The following is a 15,825-nucleotide window of genomic DNA, read 5'->3' as shown; positions in this document are numbered from 1 at the left end:
GGGGGTGGTTTTTAAGGGAGACAATTATACCCAATACCCAATACCAGGGGGAGAAAAAGGAGGGGGAAAAAAAAAGGGGGGGGGGCCCCCCCCCCCCGCCCCCCTGCAGCACATCACCTTCATGACCAGGAAACTGACAAACTTTTTGCCTGTTCATCCTTCGATCATAGTATTCAAAAAAAAATTCCATCACATACCCACAAAATACATGTAGCATTATTAAACCTTTAGGGAATGAGTGAAACCGTTGCTCTCTTTATGGATATCACACACAGAAACAGAGTTGAGCTTATACATTTAGATTTAGAGGCCCGTGGGCTTAAGGATCTTGCTTCTTCCACCAGGTCAATCAGATTGAGGCAATCAGAGAGCAGCACCACATTGTGAATTTGGTTCTCCCAAACCCACTTGAGGCATTCAAACAGGCCAATCGATTGATAATTTCCTTCATTTTTCATCCTGACTCATCAATCTGAGGATAATTGGTTTTTCTCCTGAAGCAATGTCATGTTATAGTCCTGATTTTTTTGTGGATGTTGTGAAACTAGACAGATTTCTTTAAAGCAAATTCTACAAGATTTATCTCCAAGTCGAAGATAGCATCAGTTGCAACTATGGTAAGCTTGGTCTTCTTTCGAACCTAACCGCCCAAAGTATCAATCTGCAAAAGATATCTATTCGTGAAACACGTTGTTTATGTATGAATTAAACCAGGGGCTACTGGATGAAGAGAACCCTGGGAATGTGAAGCAAAAGTTATCGAAACTATTTGAAGCATCACTTAAAGCTACAGTTCCTAACGAGCTAGAGGTAGATGTAGAGCCAGTGGTTAAGGCCTGCACCGCTAAATTTGGTGATTATCAATGGTATGTGTTGTTTATGTGTCATGCTGCTTATGGCTCTAGTTTTTGTTCTAACTAATTATTTATAAAATTCTTAAATGTAGTAATAATGCTATGGGCCTATCGTCGAAGATAAAAGGCAAGAAAACTGAGTTCAAGAATCCTCTCTCGATTGCACAGGTGATCCTTTAAAATTTTTTTCTTTAATTCCTTAGACAAATAATAATATTGTGGAAGTACATCTTGTTGTTAGCTCTTCGAAGGATTGGATGAATGGATTACATGGGCTTTTCTGTTTTGCAGGCCCTCGTGAGAAATCTTCCTGAATCTGATATAGTAGAATCTTGTTCTGTTGCAGCACCTGGATTTGTAAATGTTGTTTTGTCAAAGAAATGGATAGCCCAGGTACTTTTATATTGTATTGTTTTCTAAATGGAAGCTTTCATCTTAATTCTATGATAACATTACCATTTTACTTAATCTGTTGATACTGCTATTGCAGACCATACAGAATATGCTTCGAGATGGTATTGATACATGGGCACCAAGATTGCAGGTCGGCAGGGCAGTTGTTGACTTTTCATCACCCAACATTGCAAAGGAAATGCATGTAGGCCACTTAAGATCAACTATTATTGGTGATACGTTATCTCGCATGCTGGAATTTTCAAAGGTTGAAGTTCTCCGGCGAAACCATGTTGGCGATTGGGGTACACAGGTGATTTTGATTGTTTAATACCCCATCTGTCAGTGTGGCAATCTTATCTTCATGTTGAACAGTATGCTAACATGCGCTTGTTTATCTTTGCTTGTTTTTACATACTTTTTACTTGACAACATTGTCCTTTGCGTTTATACACTTGTGTAGCTGTGTTGAAACTGTTTTGTTGAGCATGTATTTGATAAAGAGACAATATGTTGAGCACTTAACAAATTTTGTCTTGTCTTTGCTTGTTTTGTACGTGTCTCTATTCGACAATAAATTCCTATGCATCTACAAACTTTTAAGATGGTTTAAACTCATTTTATTGAGCATGGATTTGATGAAGAGACTGTATGTAGTTCTGCAGGCCCTATCCATTGAATCACATATTTCTTGTGAATTTTTGTTTGACAAATTCCAGTTTTGTGATCTTTAACGCCTTCAAAATGTCCAGTGAATGGTTGTTTCTGTCATTCTAGTAAATCTTCTACTATCCTTATTCAAATTAAGAGAAACTTTTTATTTTTGGTGCCAACTTTTATGTGTTTCACTGCTTTCCAGGATTCATGCAGTGCCTTGATTACTTAATTTACTTAATTCCTGAAAATTGCTTTAGTGTGTATAATCAGTGGTAGTAACGGCAAAAAAATGCCTGAATTAATTTCCTAATGAAGTATTTTGACAATTGGTTCCAAATGCAAAATTTAGAATTTGAAGGATCTGTTTGACCAAAGACAACTTGGAAAGGAAAATGAGAAAACAATTTCATTCTAAGGAATGTTTTTCTAGAGTATGTCTTATTAATTTACGTTGCCATCCAAATAACATGCTGAATCATGGGAAGAAGGACTTCTATTTATTTATAATGTTTAATTGATTATGCTACAGATGTTTACTAGCAGTTTAGTATATATATATATATAAAATTACAGTCAATATATTACCAGGTCTCTAATCGTTTTTGTTATATGAACTTCTGAGTTTAAGATGCTATTCGTGTTTGCAGTTTGGTATGCTAATTGAGCACCTTTTTGAGACATCACCGAACTGGGAGGATGAAAAAGAAAAAGCTATTGGAGATCTACAGGTTAGTTAGCCACTTATAAATTATGTTAGGCTTTTAGACTCTGTACTCTTCTTGGTTCATCAAGTCATCATGTCATAACACCTAGGTTTGGTGTCAAGGAGCATTATGATAAGCCAAATTATTGCTAAGTGGCAAGTTCCCTTTTTTTTGTTTTCGGATGGATACATAAATTCATTACCAAAGAAGAGAAAGGACAAGAGCACAAATGGGGCAAAGCCCAAGCAACGAAGCCACAGGGCTCAACAACAAGCAGCCAAAGAGGCAACAAATTTAGCAACCACCTAAGAGTGCAACGGAAGCAAACAAGTAGCAAGTTTCCTTATTGTGGAGTCGGTATTCCTAATAGTTACATGTATAATTTGCCATCCTTCATATTATTGGTATCAAGCATGACTGATAGATGAGTATTTCAGAAATAAAAACATTATCAAATATGTCTGAAGTTGAAATTTCAATTGAATAAGCATGCAATTTCAGTGATTAGTGCCTTTTGTTCGACTGATTTCTTCAGTGACTAGAAACTGGTCATTTGCTTTATTTTATTTTCAAGGCGCATGCATAATTAGGGAGCTGTGACAGTTCCCCCCCCCCCCCCCCTCAACTTTTTAATGAACATACCGGTTATTATCAGTTTATCAAGGCAAACTAAATTTAACTTAGGTTGGGGCTTCTTGCTAACTCTCCTGTCGAGGAAATTTATTGTTTTATTATCATTTTACTTTTGCTTCCCTTGGCATTCCTCTAGACATCAGAATATGTGCTTTGTGAAAAAACAATTTGTAGAATCATATTATTTCACTCTAGTAGTAATTGCCTGTCTATTTCTTTAAGTGATGTTGTAGGCTTTGTACAAGGAATCTAATAAAAGGTTTGGTGCTGATCCTGCCTTCAAGGAGAGGGCACAACATGCTGTGGTTCGCCTGCAGGTGAGAAACTTAATGCCATGGCATGATCACTCATTTGATTTTGACCTCTATGAATTAATTGATAAAGTGTGCAAGTTTTCACTCATGTATTGGTAGGAAGTTTTACATGTGCTTGCTAAATTTTCTTTGTATTTGGTCTGTTATTTAAATTGTGTCTTATAGAGTGGAGAATCCAAGTATCGCACAGCATGGACACAGATCTGTGAGATAAGCCGCAGGGAATTTGTTCAGGTCTATCAACGCCTTGGAGTTCATCTGGAGGAAAAGGTTTTGCTTTTACCCTTGTCCTATACAAAGTTGCTTATAGGACTTAAAGGAAACAACCATTAAATTAAAATAAAGGATTACTTGAAGTTCAGTCATATGGTGTTAATAATTGAGTCTTTTTCACTGGTTACCCTTTTAAACTCTGTTCAGGTCCTTACTTCACTCACCATTGATTTCTGAATGGCCATTATATTATATTAATACAAAAAATGCCCCTCTCCCTATGGTGACTTGCTTGAGGAAGTCTATATGGAACAACCTCCAGCATCTGTTGCTCATGTTCATAAGGCATTTTCTGGTTTGAAACAATCTTTTTGAAATTTTTTTGAGAAGTCAGTGCTGTTGTTATTCAATGTGGGCATATGTGGTGATATTCATATGATTATTTGTTTTCTGTTCTGACTCTAGCTGTTAGTGCTGATTGCATATATGGATTACATTATTACTAGTTGTTACTTTAAATGATCATTCTGGTTAAAGTGAAGTCAAATATAAATGTTTGCAGCATTTTCCGATAAATACATGTATATGTCTGCAAATGGAACTTTAGCATCCAAATCTATTGATATGCCTAAGATCCACCTAAAATATTTGGTTGATCATGTCTGAGTGTGATTGATGTATTCCTTTAAATCTCAAAGGAAAATTCTATAGGACTGTCACGACCAGCTATAATGTATAGTGTAGAGTGTTGGGCTGTTAAGGAGCATCATATAGATAAATTTAGTGTAGCAGAAATGAGAATGCTAAGATGGATGAGTGGCAAAACTAGGAAGGATAGAGACACTTGAGGTATCTGAATGCAATTTGGTAGTGGCCTTGTATTTCATGAATGCTAGTGGCCCTGTATTCATGAAATTAATTTAATCTCAAAATGCTATTTGGTAGTAACAAGGATGCCAAAGGGATCTGAATTGCAGATTGAGAATAGAGTTGGACGAAAATAAACCTCGACACTCCCCCCCCCCAAAAAAAAAAAAAAAAAAACCTGCTTGAAGAGAAGGCAATTTTTCCTCAAACAGCACAGAGAAGCTCACGTTTTATAATAGGTTGACACTTAAAAAGCCATATATTTTTGGTGGGCTATGCGTTGACTATGGTCGACTACAATTAAATTATTTTGTTATCCATCAAAAGAATTAGCATCATTCTTTCCATTTTTGGCTTCTGCTACATTTTGTTAATCCCTGTCCATTCAAATGGCTCTTTAAAGTATTTTGAAGGTAGAATAATTTTTCTGTTTCTTTTGTTGTAAAGTTTATTCTCAGCAAAATTGTATGCAGTATGTGTTGAATAGAGACCTGTTAAATGGCAAATCAATGTGCTTACAACTTTTCTGTTTTCCTGGACAGGGGGAAAGCTTCTATAACCCATACATTCCTAGAGTTCTGAATTTATTGGCAGTGAAGGATTTGATTGAGGATAGTAAGGGTGCTCGGGTGATCTTCATTAATGGGAAAGCTCTTATGGTTGTGAAGAGTGATGGTGGTTACAACTATGCTTCAACGGATCTAGCAGCTCTTTGGTAAGTTTATTTATGTGGTAGTTTTTGTGTATGTAGTTCTATGCTACCATATTTTCTTTTCTTTTTGTTTTAGTAAATTTAGTAGATCATTATGGTATAGCTATGTTCCTATTTTCTAACATTAGGTCAACTTCTCAGTTTTAGTCTCAAGGTAAACCACCAAGTTAATTCCTAGCTTCTCTGGTAAATAATCCGTTTGTTCATAGTACTCAATACCGCTAATTTAGATAGTGTCTGAATTGCCAATTCTGAAGTAACTAGATTTTAGAGTGGATAAGATCTATGGTGAAGAACTTGGATGTTGGGGGAAGTTAGATTTTTTGTTTTTCTTTTTTAACTACTTTAATCCAAGTCAGACCAAATCAGTTGATGTGTACAAAGCTTTGCAGCACTAGATTTGCCAGTCTACTGAAGTTGATTCCCTGGTACTTCCCTTGCATTTCTCATATTTGATACCTCGTGTAAGGTTTGGTGCCTATCAAGTACTCTACTCTGTTTTCTGTAGCTTTCCCCTCTTTTTAAATTACTAAAACTATGACAAGCATGATATGAAACTGGATGACCCAACCAAATTTGATGACTCTGGAAGTTTTAAGATTTATTTGTTTTGAATTGATGGTTGTCTATTCATTCTCCATCCTATCCTGTGTTACTATTGACCCATAGACTTCCATATTGATTTCTTCTTGTCATGGGTTCTACTGACGCACACATGGCTATATGACATTTTTCTCATCACATGCTTGACATTTTTTAGCAAAAAGTGTCTCTGAAACTCATCCCACTTCTGTTCATTTCGTTTTTGGATGCACATACCACATAATTAATGGTCTGCTTTCGATTTACAGGTACCGTCTTAATGAAGAGAAAGCCCAGTGGGTAATTTATGTCACTGGCGCTAGTCAGAATAAGCATTTTAAAATGGTATTCTGTGTATGTATCCCATGCCTTCTCACACTATGTGCTGCTACAGTATGATTGTCCTTCCTTCTAGTTTGTTGTTCTTCATCCGAGGAATGGCTACTGTTGTCCTATTACTCATGGGTAGTCATGGTAGACAAGCTTGAAGTCTTGAACCAAAATCATGGCTTTGACAACAGGTCGATTTGTTTTCAAAATTTAGTTATCTGTCCACTTTAGTTTCTCAAAGTTACTGGAACTGGGTGGATTTTGGTTTTGATTTGGTGATTCGTGGGTTTGAAAATATTGGTAGGTAAATTGATTATGGATCCTGGTTGGTGTGGATCATGGCTGTGCCACTTTTATGTCTTGCCAGTATTGTGAACAATTGTTCACTTCTGTGCTATTAGGAGGTTGCAAGTGAGAATTACTTATCTCTTCCTATTTCAGGCTTCCAGAATGGCCTCTTGGCTCCCATCTGATCTCAATTTGTATCCCAAAGTCGATCATGTCGGATTTGGCCTTGTTCTCGGTGATGATGGGAAGCCATTTCGGACCCGTAGTAGTGAGGTGGTTCGACTTGTTGATTTACTTGATGAAGCCAAAAATCGCAGCATAGCAGCACTTACTGAGCGTGGTATTTTGTTGACTGATCTACTGTTTTTGCCAAATAGGGCCAAGTCACTCTATAGAAGTAAAATCTCTGTTGTGTATAACTTTCAATTTCTTCGTTGCTGAAATTTTTGAGTACGAATCAGGTAAAGCTGCAGAGTGGACAAAAGAGAAGCTTGAAGAAACTGCCGAGAAAATTGGTTTTGGGGCTGTAAAGTAAGCCCTCTTCTACCCGTGCCTATGCACATGATGAACATGTATGTGAATTGATGAAAACAATATAGGTGCTTCAGTTCCCATGATGTTTTTAATGATATTCATGGCTGATTTACATACAGCTTTACATGCAAGGTGTGAAACCTGCCTGACAATTCAAAGATGTTCTTGTTGAATTTCATTTAAACATGTTTTACCTTCTTGCTTTTATGGAATTTTTTTTTGAGGGGGGGGGGGGGGATGGTTTAAAGCTTAAACATATTTTCCACCCCATGAAGGAGTGCTTACTTTTATACTGACTATAAAGTATTGATAAATTTAGGGACCATCACTTAATTTCATAATAAGAGCTTGGGCTACCCTCTCACTTTGAAGATTTGGGTTGAAGTTTAGGCAGATTACATGTAGACCCCTGGATTTGCAATCAATTACATCTATTAACCCTAAAAACAAATCAATTACAAATACCCCCTTACTTGCCTTACCATCATTTAACTTTACTTTTTAACAGTAAGGAGATATTTGTAATTGATTTCTTTTTAGGGGTAGTAGATGTAATTGATTGTAGATCCAGGGGGTCTATATGTAATTTGCCCGTAAGTTTATGGAGTGGCCACTTTGTGCAAAAATGCCTAAGGTTTAGATCATCTCCAATGAACCCCTCCTAAGATCTGTGATAGCATAATTTGCACTGGTTGTGGGCTTAGACAACCTTCTTTTTAAAAAGAATATCATGAATTGATATTAAAGTAATATTGACTTGGTAAAAGGACCCACTGTTGTGGATTTGGAGCTGAAAAAGAAACTTAATTTTTTGATAGTTGAAGAGGCACTCTAATTGATGGGATATTTTAGGGCTGCATACCCAGATGTTTTCTGGTTCATCAAAATGTTTGCCCTTTTCATAATCCTTATTGTGTTAGATTTGCTTTGCAGATTAACTTAGCTATAATGGTGTATTGTTATTATTACTACTATTTCTGCAATATATTAATACGTTTGGGAGGAAAAGAGGTTCCTCACATGTATACCAGGACATGTGTGGGACATAAAACTTACGATCTAAATGGGAAATGATTTATAGGTACAGCAATGTTAATATGATTAGGTGACAAGCTGGATAGTTATTTGACATTTGACCCTGCTTCTGTATGAGAAGATGTATACCTTTAAGCTGCTCTTCCCATCTAATGTTCATTTCTTTTCTTACAGAGTATAAAAGGGAATTTTCCCAAATTATTTTCCCTCAATGTTATGTGTGGACATTCATATGTCATGTACAAGGACCATGAAAACTTGCACATATGAGGGGTGTTGATATGTGTTCAAATTGTCTTTGCCTAACAGTTTGTGTTTTTAGTAAGATGGTAACTAATGGTATTTATTTTGTTTTGTTTTTATGATCATGTTATTCTTCGCATGTTGTGTTCAGCATGTATATTTGTTTTTATCCATCCTACTTTTGGACTGTAACTTTCATTCTTAATGGGTGTTTACTGGTTGACCCATATTGATCTGCTTGCATCTCATTTTAACAGGTACGCTGACCTGAAAAACAACAGGCAAACCGATTATGCATTTAATTTTGATCAGATGCTTAATGATAAGGTATATGTTTTAAGTTTCCTGTGGGCACACTGTAGGCTTACTCTTTTTTTTCTTTTCTTTTCTTTTCTTTTATTTTCAAGGTGACTTTAAAGTCTCACATTGCTTCATTATAACCATCTCTATTTCTTTTAATCTTCTCTAGACTTCCTTAAAAAGAATTTGAAAAATTTAACGTGAAAAATGGACCCTTTTCTATATTTATAGAATGTGTAAATCCTATTATAAATACGCTGACAATATATTTGGTACTCTTCTTTTTTGTGGATGTTTGGATGGGTTTCCTTTAACTCTAATTTAGTTGATGTGAAATATTTTGGATGTGGTTCTGATTATCAGTAGCAAGTTAGATGTAAACCAACGGTTAGCCATAGTTGCATGCTTTGTTTATCCTTTTGGGTTTTCCAAATTTTGGATTATCAGATTGTACAGGAGCAGAAAACGGGTGACACTTGTGGCCACATTTTGTTGGATTAGTTTATTTCTTTGGGAATGTGTTCTTCGTTTGCGATCCTAAATCCTGATACTGATCCAAATTGGTGATTAGCACCGAGAGCCTTTTTTTTTTTGGCCTAACCATAAAATACTGTACTTTTAATCTCTGTCAACCCATCCCAAGGTTACTTCTTACCTACATGGCTGTCTTGCTGAGCAGGGAGATAGTGCAGTCTACCTTATGTATGCATATGCTCGAATATGTTCAATCATCAAGAAATCAGGCAAAGACATTCAAGATCTGAAGAAAGTAAGTCTTCCTATTTTACAGGACATTCCTGATAGATGAGTTTGGGTCTGTGGGCTTGGCTTAAGCTGTAACTGAGTAGCTTCATCTCAATCAGCTTAATTGGTTCTTGTTGGGGCTAAGTGTGCTAGTAATCCCCATAAGCTACTAGTGTAGGTTGCAGAATAAGTCACAGCTGTGGGGAAAAGTTTATCATGCAGTTGATTTCTCATGTTCCTGTTTTGTACAGACTGGAGCTCTTTCTGTAGATCACGCTGATGAGCGCGTGTTGGGCCATCATCTGCTCCAATTTGCTGAGGTATTAGTTGAAGGATCTCGTGGGGTTTGGGTTGTTTCATATCTCGTTTTTAGCTCAAGCACCACTACAGTTTGCTTTGCTATTTTCCTTTTTTGTTGTCCTAACCTTCCAGCTGTTGATATAGATACATGCTGTCGCCTATGAATACATAACTCTTATATGATGCTTTGAGTTTCATTGGATGGATATTGATTTATCACCTACCTGCATTTTCAGACTGTTGAGGAAGGTTGTACCAATCTACTTCCAAATGTATTGTGCGAGTACCTTTATAAATTGTCTGAGAAGTTCTCGAAGTTTTATTCCAATTGTCAGGTCTGTGCATCCTAAACTTCTTAAAAAAGCTTGTTTTATTTCTGTGTTTCTGTCATTAGATGTGATGTTCTTTCTAGTTATCAGTTGTACTTTCCCAAAAATGGAAATAGACAAGGAAAGCAGATGCATGAAGTCTAGAAAAATAATTGCTTGATAGTGCAAGTTGCAAAATGGTTATTTGCATGGCCAACATTAGAAGTGATGTGGTAATTTCAGCCACCAAGTAGAAAGAGCATGGTGTGATAAAATTCCAGAGCGACATTATCCCTATTGACCTTTCCCCAGTTCTTTCATTTTGATAATCCTCAAGGGCAGCTGTCTGCTTTTCGTTTTGAGAATCTCCCAGTAATTTAATTTGTGGTATTCTGCAATCAGTCACAAAATTTTCAATTGTATAAATTCATCTGAAGATGAGATTATGGAAGTCAATGGATTAGTAAAATTTATCTGGAGACGAGATTGTGGAGGTTAATGGATAATTAGAACTGGGTTTGGATTGCAGTCTTTGTGTGCCATACTCTTATCTCCAGTTTTGTTCAATAATCAATTTTTTTTCTTCAAATTACTGAAACCACTTTGTGATGTGCTGCTGCTGTGCAGGTTGTTGGATCGGCTGAGGAAACAAGCAGATTATTGCTATGTGAGGCAACAGCAATCGTTATGGGAAAATGTTTCTTCTTGCTTGGAATTCAGCCCGTTGATGAGATTTGACCAATCTTGGTTTTCAATTTTCGCCCATTAATTAACGTTGAGATATACTAGTTTTGAATTTTAGAAGATATGTACATAAAACTGAATACTGACAATATAATTGCTTTTATGCCCCTCTATTTTTATAATTTTGGCCCAAGTTTGAAATGAATGCAAACATGTAGCTATAAAGTAGTAGAGGAAGATGCACTTTTCATGAACCTTTTCCTTGTCTGAACCTGCAATTCAAGCGGTTTTAGATTTTGAAACATTTCCTAGTAGTGGAACACAGGTTACTCAGCGGTGAAGTTTCTGTTAGGAGTTAGGACTAGTTCTCCAAAACAGTGAAAAAAAAATGAAAAATCAAACTGGACCGGCTCGATATAGTCCGAATTGGTCCTAACCAAACCTTAATGGACTGTGTTTGGGTTGGGGGAGGGGGGGTGGGTGGGCAGAGCCTCCACCACGCCAAAAGTAAACCACAATTTGTTACAACCTGTTTTAATAGTTTTACATTAAATATTGTTTGAATTGTCATATTATCTCTAGGTAGTTGGTATAGATAATCAGAAAAAATTGAGTATGAATTTAAATATCATATAGTCATTTACTACAATATGAATGTCCAATTGAATGTATTAAGTTGGTTTAAATTGAATAAATATTTATCAATTCAGAGGTATTTCTTTTGCATATCAAACTAAATACCAACCCAAAAAAGAGACGGTTTCATAAGAGGGAAAAAGAAAATCTACATTTTCATAGTATAATAACCCAATTTTAAGACAGTCAATCATAGTACACGATGAAATTTAAAAGGATTTGTTTTTGGAGGACCATCTGGAAGAACTTGAGGAATGAACTTGCAGTCTCTATGTTACTGCTTACTATTTGGGTTTTTGATTTCTAGAGGGTGAGTGGGTTTTCTTCAAAGTGGAATGACTTTTAATTTTTTAATGAAAATTGATCAATAACAAATTTACTTTACATGGATTTTTGACTTTTGTTGTATGATGCTTAACTATTTCTTTTTGTTCTTTTTCTTGCATACCATGAACAGTTAATCAACTCAAGTCTAAATCGTTAGTCAGCCTGAATCTAAATTGCATTAAGCCGAAACCATTATTTTAGTGATAGATTGTGTTTGGGCTAGGTGTTTTGTAGCCTGAAATCAGCACCAACTGGACCATTGACACCCCTAGATGAAAATCGTCTTAAAAAATGATTAGTAAAACATTTGAAGATGAAAACTTGTAAATTGCTGATGGCGTCCTGGGCGACACACTATGGGCATTGTGTTTACTGCCATAAACAATATTATTGGAGATAGGGAAAGAAAGTTCATCAACGGGGATGTAGCTCACATGGTAGAGCGCTCGCTTTGCATGCGAGAGGTACGGGGTTCGATACCCCGCATCTCCACCACTCATAAGCGAGCAATGATTAATTGCATTCGGTGGAATAGGGTTTCCATCATATTTGACTAAGATGACACAAATGCCCCTGTATGAGCTCGCTTCTTTTTGGCCTTTTAGCCCAAGGAGTACAGAAACCAAGTCCTAGGGAGCCACGGGGGATGCACACTATGAGTGACCTATTTTTCGTACGATTTAGTCAATTTAGATGATAAATAATTATTTTTTAAAATAAATATGAATACACGTTTTAAACTATCTGTAGACATCAATGCAAGGTTGATAGAGTGGTAAAATCCATACTTCTCAGTGGAGAGGTCATGGGTTCGATGACAAGCATCCCCTGAGGATTAGATTCGAAATCTAAGAATTTGACAACTTTGATATTTATTTTAATAGTAATTCACATATCTCAAGTAAAAAATTTATACAAATAAGTAATTTTATCGGACGGATGCTAATTCAATAATGGATTGGATTCAGATACCTCTAAACAGACACGGATGCTAATTCGGGAATGGATTCTGGTCAGGGGTGGAGTAAGGATTCAAATTGGGGGGGGGGGGCAAACAGGGTGGAGTTGAATGATCATTACATAATTTATGTTACTAATATTTAAAAGCCAATAATAATTCAAAATAAATATTTAGAAAAACAAGAATATGTGAAAAACCACAAAACACCTCTCTAGTGTCACTATTATAGTGGAACTCGACGATATTTGAGGTCGTGAAAATCCTCAATGATTGATTATGTACTAATTTTCTTTACAATTTCTCTTTCAATATATAAAATCATAGAATCTGTGACATATTCATCTTCCATCTTGCCATCCTATTCTGCAATTCAGTTTTAATAATCCTCATGATAGAAAATGTTCGTTCTGAAGAGAGTAATTAATCGATAAATAAGTGGATACGCCTCGGATCTTGTTGTCTTCACCAATCACTGACACAAACTACTGATGGTAGATATATTCTAATAATCTGAACCTTTGACTACATCAATCTCATAGTGTCGCAGTTGTGCTATCAAACGCTCTCTCTCATGCTCAGTAAAATTTTAGGGATAATATTTAGCTAGAAGTTTGGAAATGTCATCAAGTTGAAAATTCTCATAATCATTTCTAGAATCCAAACAAAAACTAAGAGTAATTCTCACATCAAGAATTTGAATTGCAGTCTCTGTGTGCCATACTCTTATCTCCAGTTTTGTTCAATATCAATTTTTATTTTTTTTCAAATTCTTGAAACCACTTTGTGATGTGCTGTCGCTGTGCAGGTTGTTGGATCGGCTGAGGAAACAAGCAGATTATTGCTATGTGAGGCAACAACAATCGTTATGGGAAAATGTTTCTTCTTGCTTGGAATTCAGCCTGTCCATGAAATTTGACCAACGTTGGTTTTCAATTTTCGCCTATGAAATATTCAAGTTTTGAATAATAAAAGATATGTACATAAAACTACTGATTATTGACAATATAATTGCTTTTATGTCATTCTATTTTTTTTTAATTTTGGCCCAAGTTTGACATGAATGCAAACATGCAGCTTTGAAGTAGTAAGAGAAGATGTACTTTTGATGAACTTTTTCCTTGTCTGAACCTGCAATTCAAGCGGCTCTAGACATCTAACACCATGCAGTCTTGCAGTGATTTTGAAACTTTTCCAATTAGTGGAAAAACAGGTTACCCAGCGGTGAGGTTTCTGTTAGGAGTATTTGGGACTAGTTCCCCAAAACAGTTAAAAACGAAAAAGCCAGAGAGGAGTGGTATTTGTAATGAATAGGGGTGTCAATTTGCAGCCTGAATCGTTAAAATTGAACCACATTGGCCAGTTATAGCCTGAATTGGCACGAACTGAATCTTAATGGGTTGTGTTTGGGCTTGGGCTGGGCTTGGCGGGGGCAGGGGGGGGGGGGGTTGGGCAGAGCTTGCACCACTCTAAATATTGTTTGAATCGTGATATTACCCTTAGATAGTTGGTATAGACAATTACAAAAATTGAGCATGAATTCAAATATCAAATTTTCATTCTACTACTTGTAAGGGACAATCAAAAGGATTAAATATGAATGCCTGACTGAATACATTAAGTTTGTTTAAATTAAATAAATATTTATCAATTGAGGTATTTCTTTTGCATATAAAACAAAATACCAACTAAAAAAAGCGACAGTTTCTTCAAAGGGAAAAAATTATACATTTTCATAGGACAATAACCCAATTTAACGCAATCAATCATAACACAAGATGTAATTTAAATGGGTTTTTAGTTTGAGGATTTTTTTTTTTGGAGAACCATATGGTGGAGCCTGAAGAATGAGTTTGCAATCTCTATGATACTCCTTACTATCTAGGTTCTTGATTTCTACAAGGTGGGTGGGTGGGTTTTCAACAACATGAAATAATTTTTAATTTTTTAATGAAAAATGTCCAATAACGATTTTGCTTTGCATGAAATTTTGCCTTTTGTTGTAAGATGCTCAACTATTTCTTTTTCTTGGATACCATAAACTACCAATCAACCCTAGTCTAAACCGTTAGTTAATTCGAATTCAAACTGCACCAAATCGAAACTGTTATTTTGTTAATGAGCTGTGTTTGAGTTGGGTGTTTTATGAGCCTGAAACTATTAATCCCATACTAAAACCAGTCCATTGACACTCATAGTAATGAAAATCATCTTGAAAACGATTAGTACAGCATTTGAATATGAAGACTTAGAAAACCGTTGATGGTGTCTAAGTCTTTGGGGTGACAGCCTATTACGGTGGGCATTGTGTTTAAGTGTTAAGAAAATATTAATAAAGAATGGAAAATAAACACCATCATTGGGGATGTAGCTCACATGGTAGAGCGCTCGCTTTGCATGCGAGAGGTACGGGGTTCGATACCCCGCATCTCCACTACTCCCAAGTGAGCAATGATTAATTGCATTCGGTGGAATTAAGGTTACCATCATATCTGATTAAGATGACAAAAATGCCCTTGTATGAGCTCGCTTCTTTTTCTCCTTTTAGTCCCTGGGGCACGGGCTTCCAAACTTTAATATTTATTTTAATAGTGAATCTATAAAAATATTCACATATCTTAACTAAAAAATTTATGCAAATAAGAACATGCTTATTCGGATATTTTGGGGTGGATCTTACGGATATTTTGGGGTGGTGGGCAAACCCTCGCCGGTGCATTTGGCTGATTCTATTTGTTTATACCTCCGTATAGAGAAGTATGCTATTACATGATTTTCATTTTTTATTTTTACCAATTTAAAAAAAAATCAGTAATAAAATCATGTTGGGTCAAAATGCTAAAAGCATTTTTTAATTAATCGGTAAAAGACTTTTTTATTTTAAATAAAAAATACGTTTGACATATCTTTTTGTAAAAATAGTTTTTTATACATTTGAAAACTTGTCAACATTCATAATAGTCTTTCATCAATCCTCTGTAAGTTGTTTGTCCTACAAGATGTCTTAGTCAAATTCAGAACATGACAAGGAATTCCTAACAAAAAACAAAGAATGGTGACTAATTACAATTTAGAACGAGAACTTTTGATGATGAGTATGAGATAGGAGATTAGATATACAGAAGAACTTCAGGAAAAATATGGGAGAGATGAATAGCATACAATGACAAAGATCCATTCAAAGACAAGTATGATAGACATATAACATA

At 35.8% G+C, this 15,825-nt stretch overlaps 1 protein-coding gene and 2 non-coding genes across 3 annotated transcripts; all 3 read left to right on the top strand.

Annotated features, from left to right (window-relative positions):
* The first annotated feature begins 283 nt into the window (after nt 1-283).
* Nucleotides 284-10,880, top strand: LOC149002844 (arginine--tRNA ligase, chloroplastic/mitochondrial-like). Its single transcript, XM_089137330.1, has 17 exons — nt 284-617; nt 715-866; nt 947-1,022; nt 1,146-1,247; nt 1,345-1,560; nt 2,552-2,632; nt 3,475-3,558; nt 3,721-3,825; nt 5,178-5,350; nt 6,199-6,283; nt 6,701-6,887; nt 7,009-7,078; nt 8,617-8,686; nt 9,339-9,428; nt 9,655-9,723; nt 9,940-10,038; nt 10,639-10,880. Exons 1-17 carry the CDS (start codon nt 615-617, stop codon nt 10,747-10,749), a joined length of 1,773 nt encoding a protein of 590 aa, XP_088993456.1. The 5' UTR covers nt 284-614; the 3' UTR covers nt 10,750-10,880.
* Nucleotides 10,881-12,077: 1,197 nt separating this feature from the next.
* Nucleotides 12,078-12,150, top strand: TRNAA-UGC (transfer RNA alanine (anticodon UGC)). Its single transcript has one exon. It is a non-coding gene; the product is annotated as a tRNA-Ala (tRNA).
* Nucleotides 12,151-14,977: 2,827 nt separating this feature from the next.
* TRNAA-UGC (transfer RNA alanine (anticodon UGC)) lies at nt 14,978-15,050 on the top strand. The gene has a single exon. It is a non-coding gene; the product is annotated as a tRNA-Ala (tRNA).
* Nucleotides 15,051-15,825: the final 775 nt, after the last annotated feature.

Source organism: Hakea prostrata, chromosome 10 (genome assembly GCF_041222555.1).
Source record: "Hakea prostrata isolate BN-2017 chromosome 10, UWA_Hpros_2, whole genome shotgun sequence".
Lineage (NCBI taxonomy): Eukaryota > Viridiplantae > Streptophyta > Magnoliopsida > Proteales > Proteaceae > Hakea > Hakea prostrata.
The sequence above is the reverse complement of the archived record's forward strand: the minus strand, read 5'-3'. Positions and strand labels throughout refer to the sequence as shown.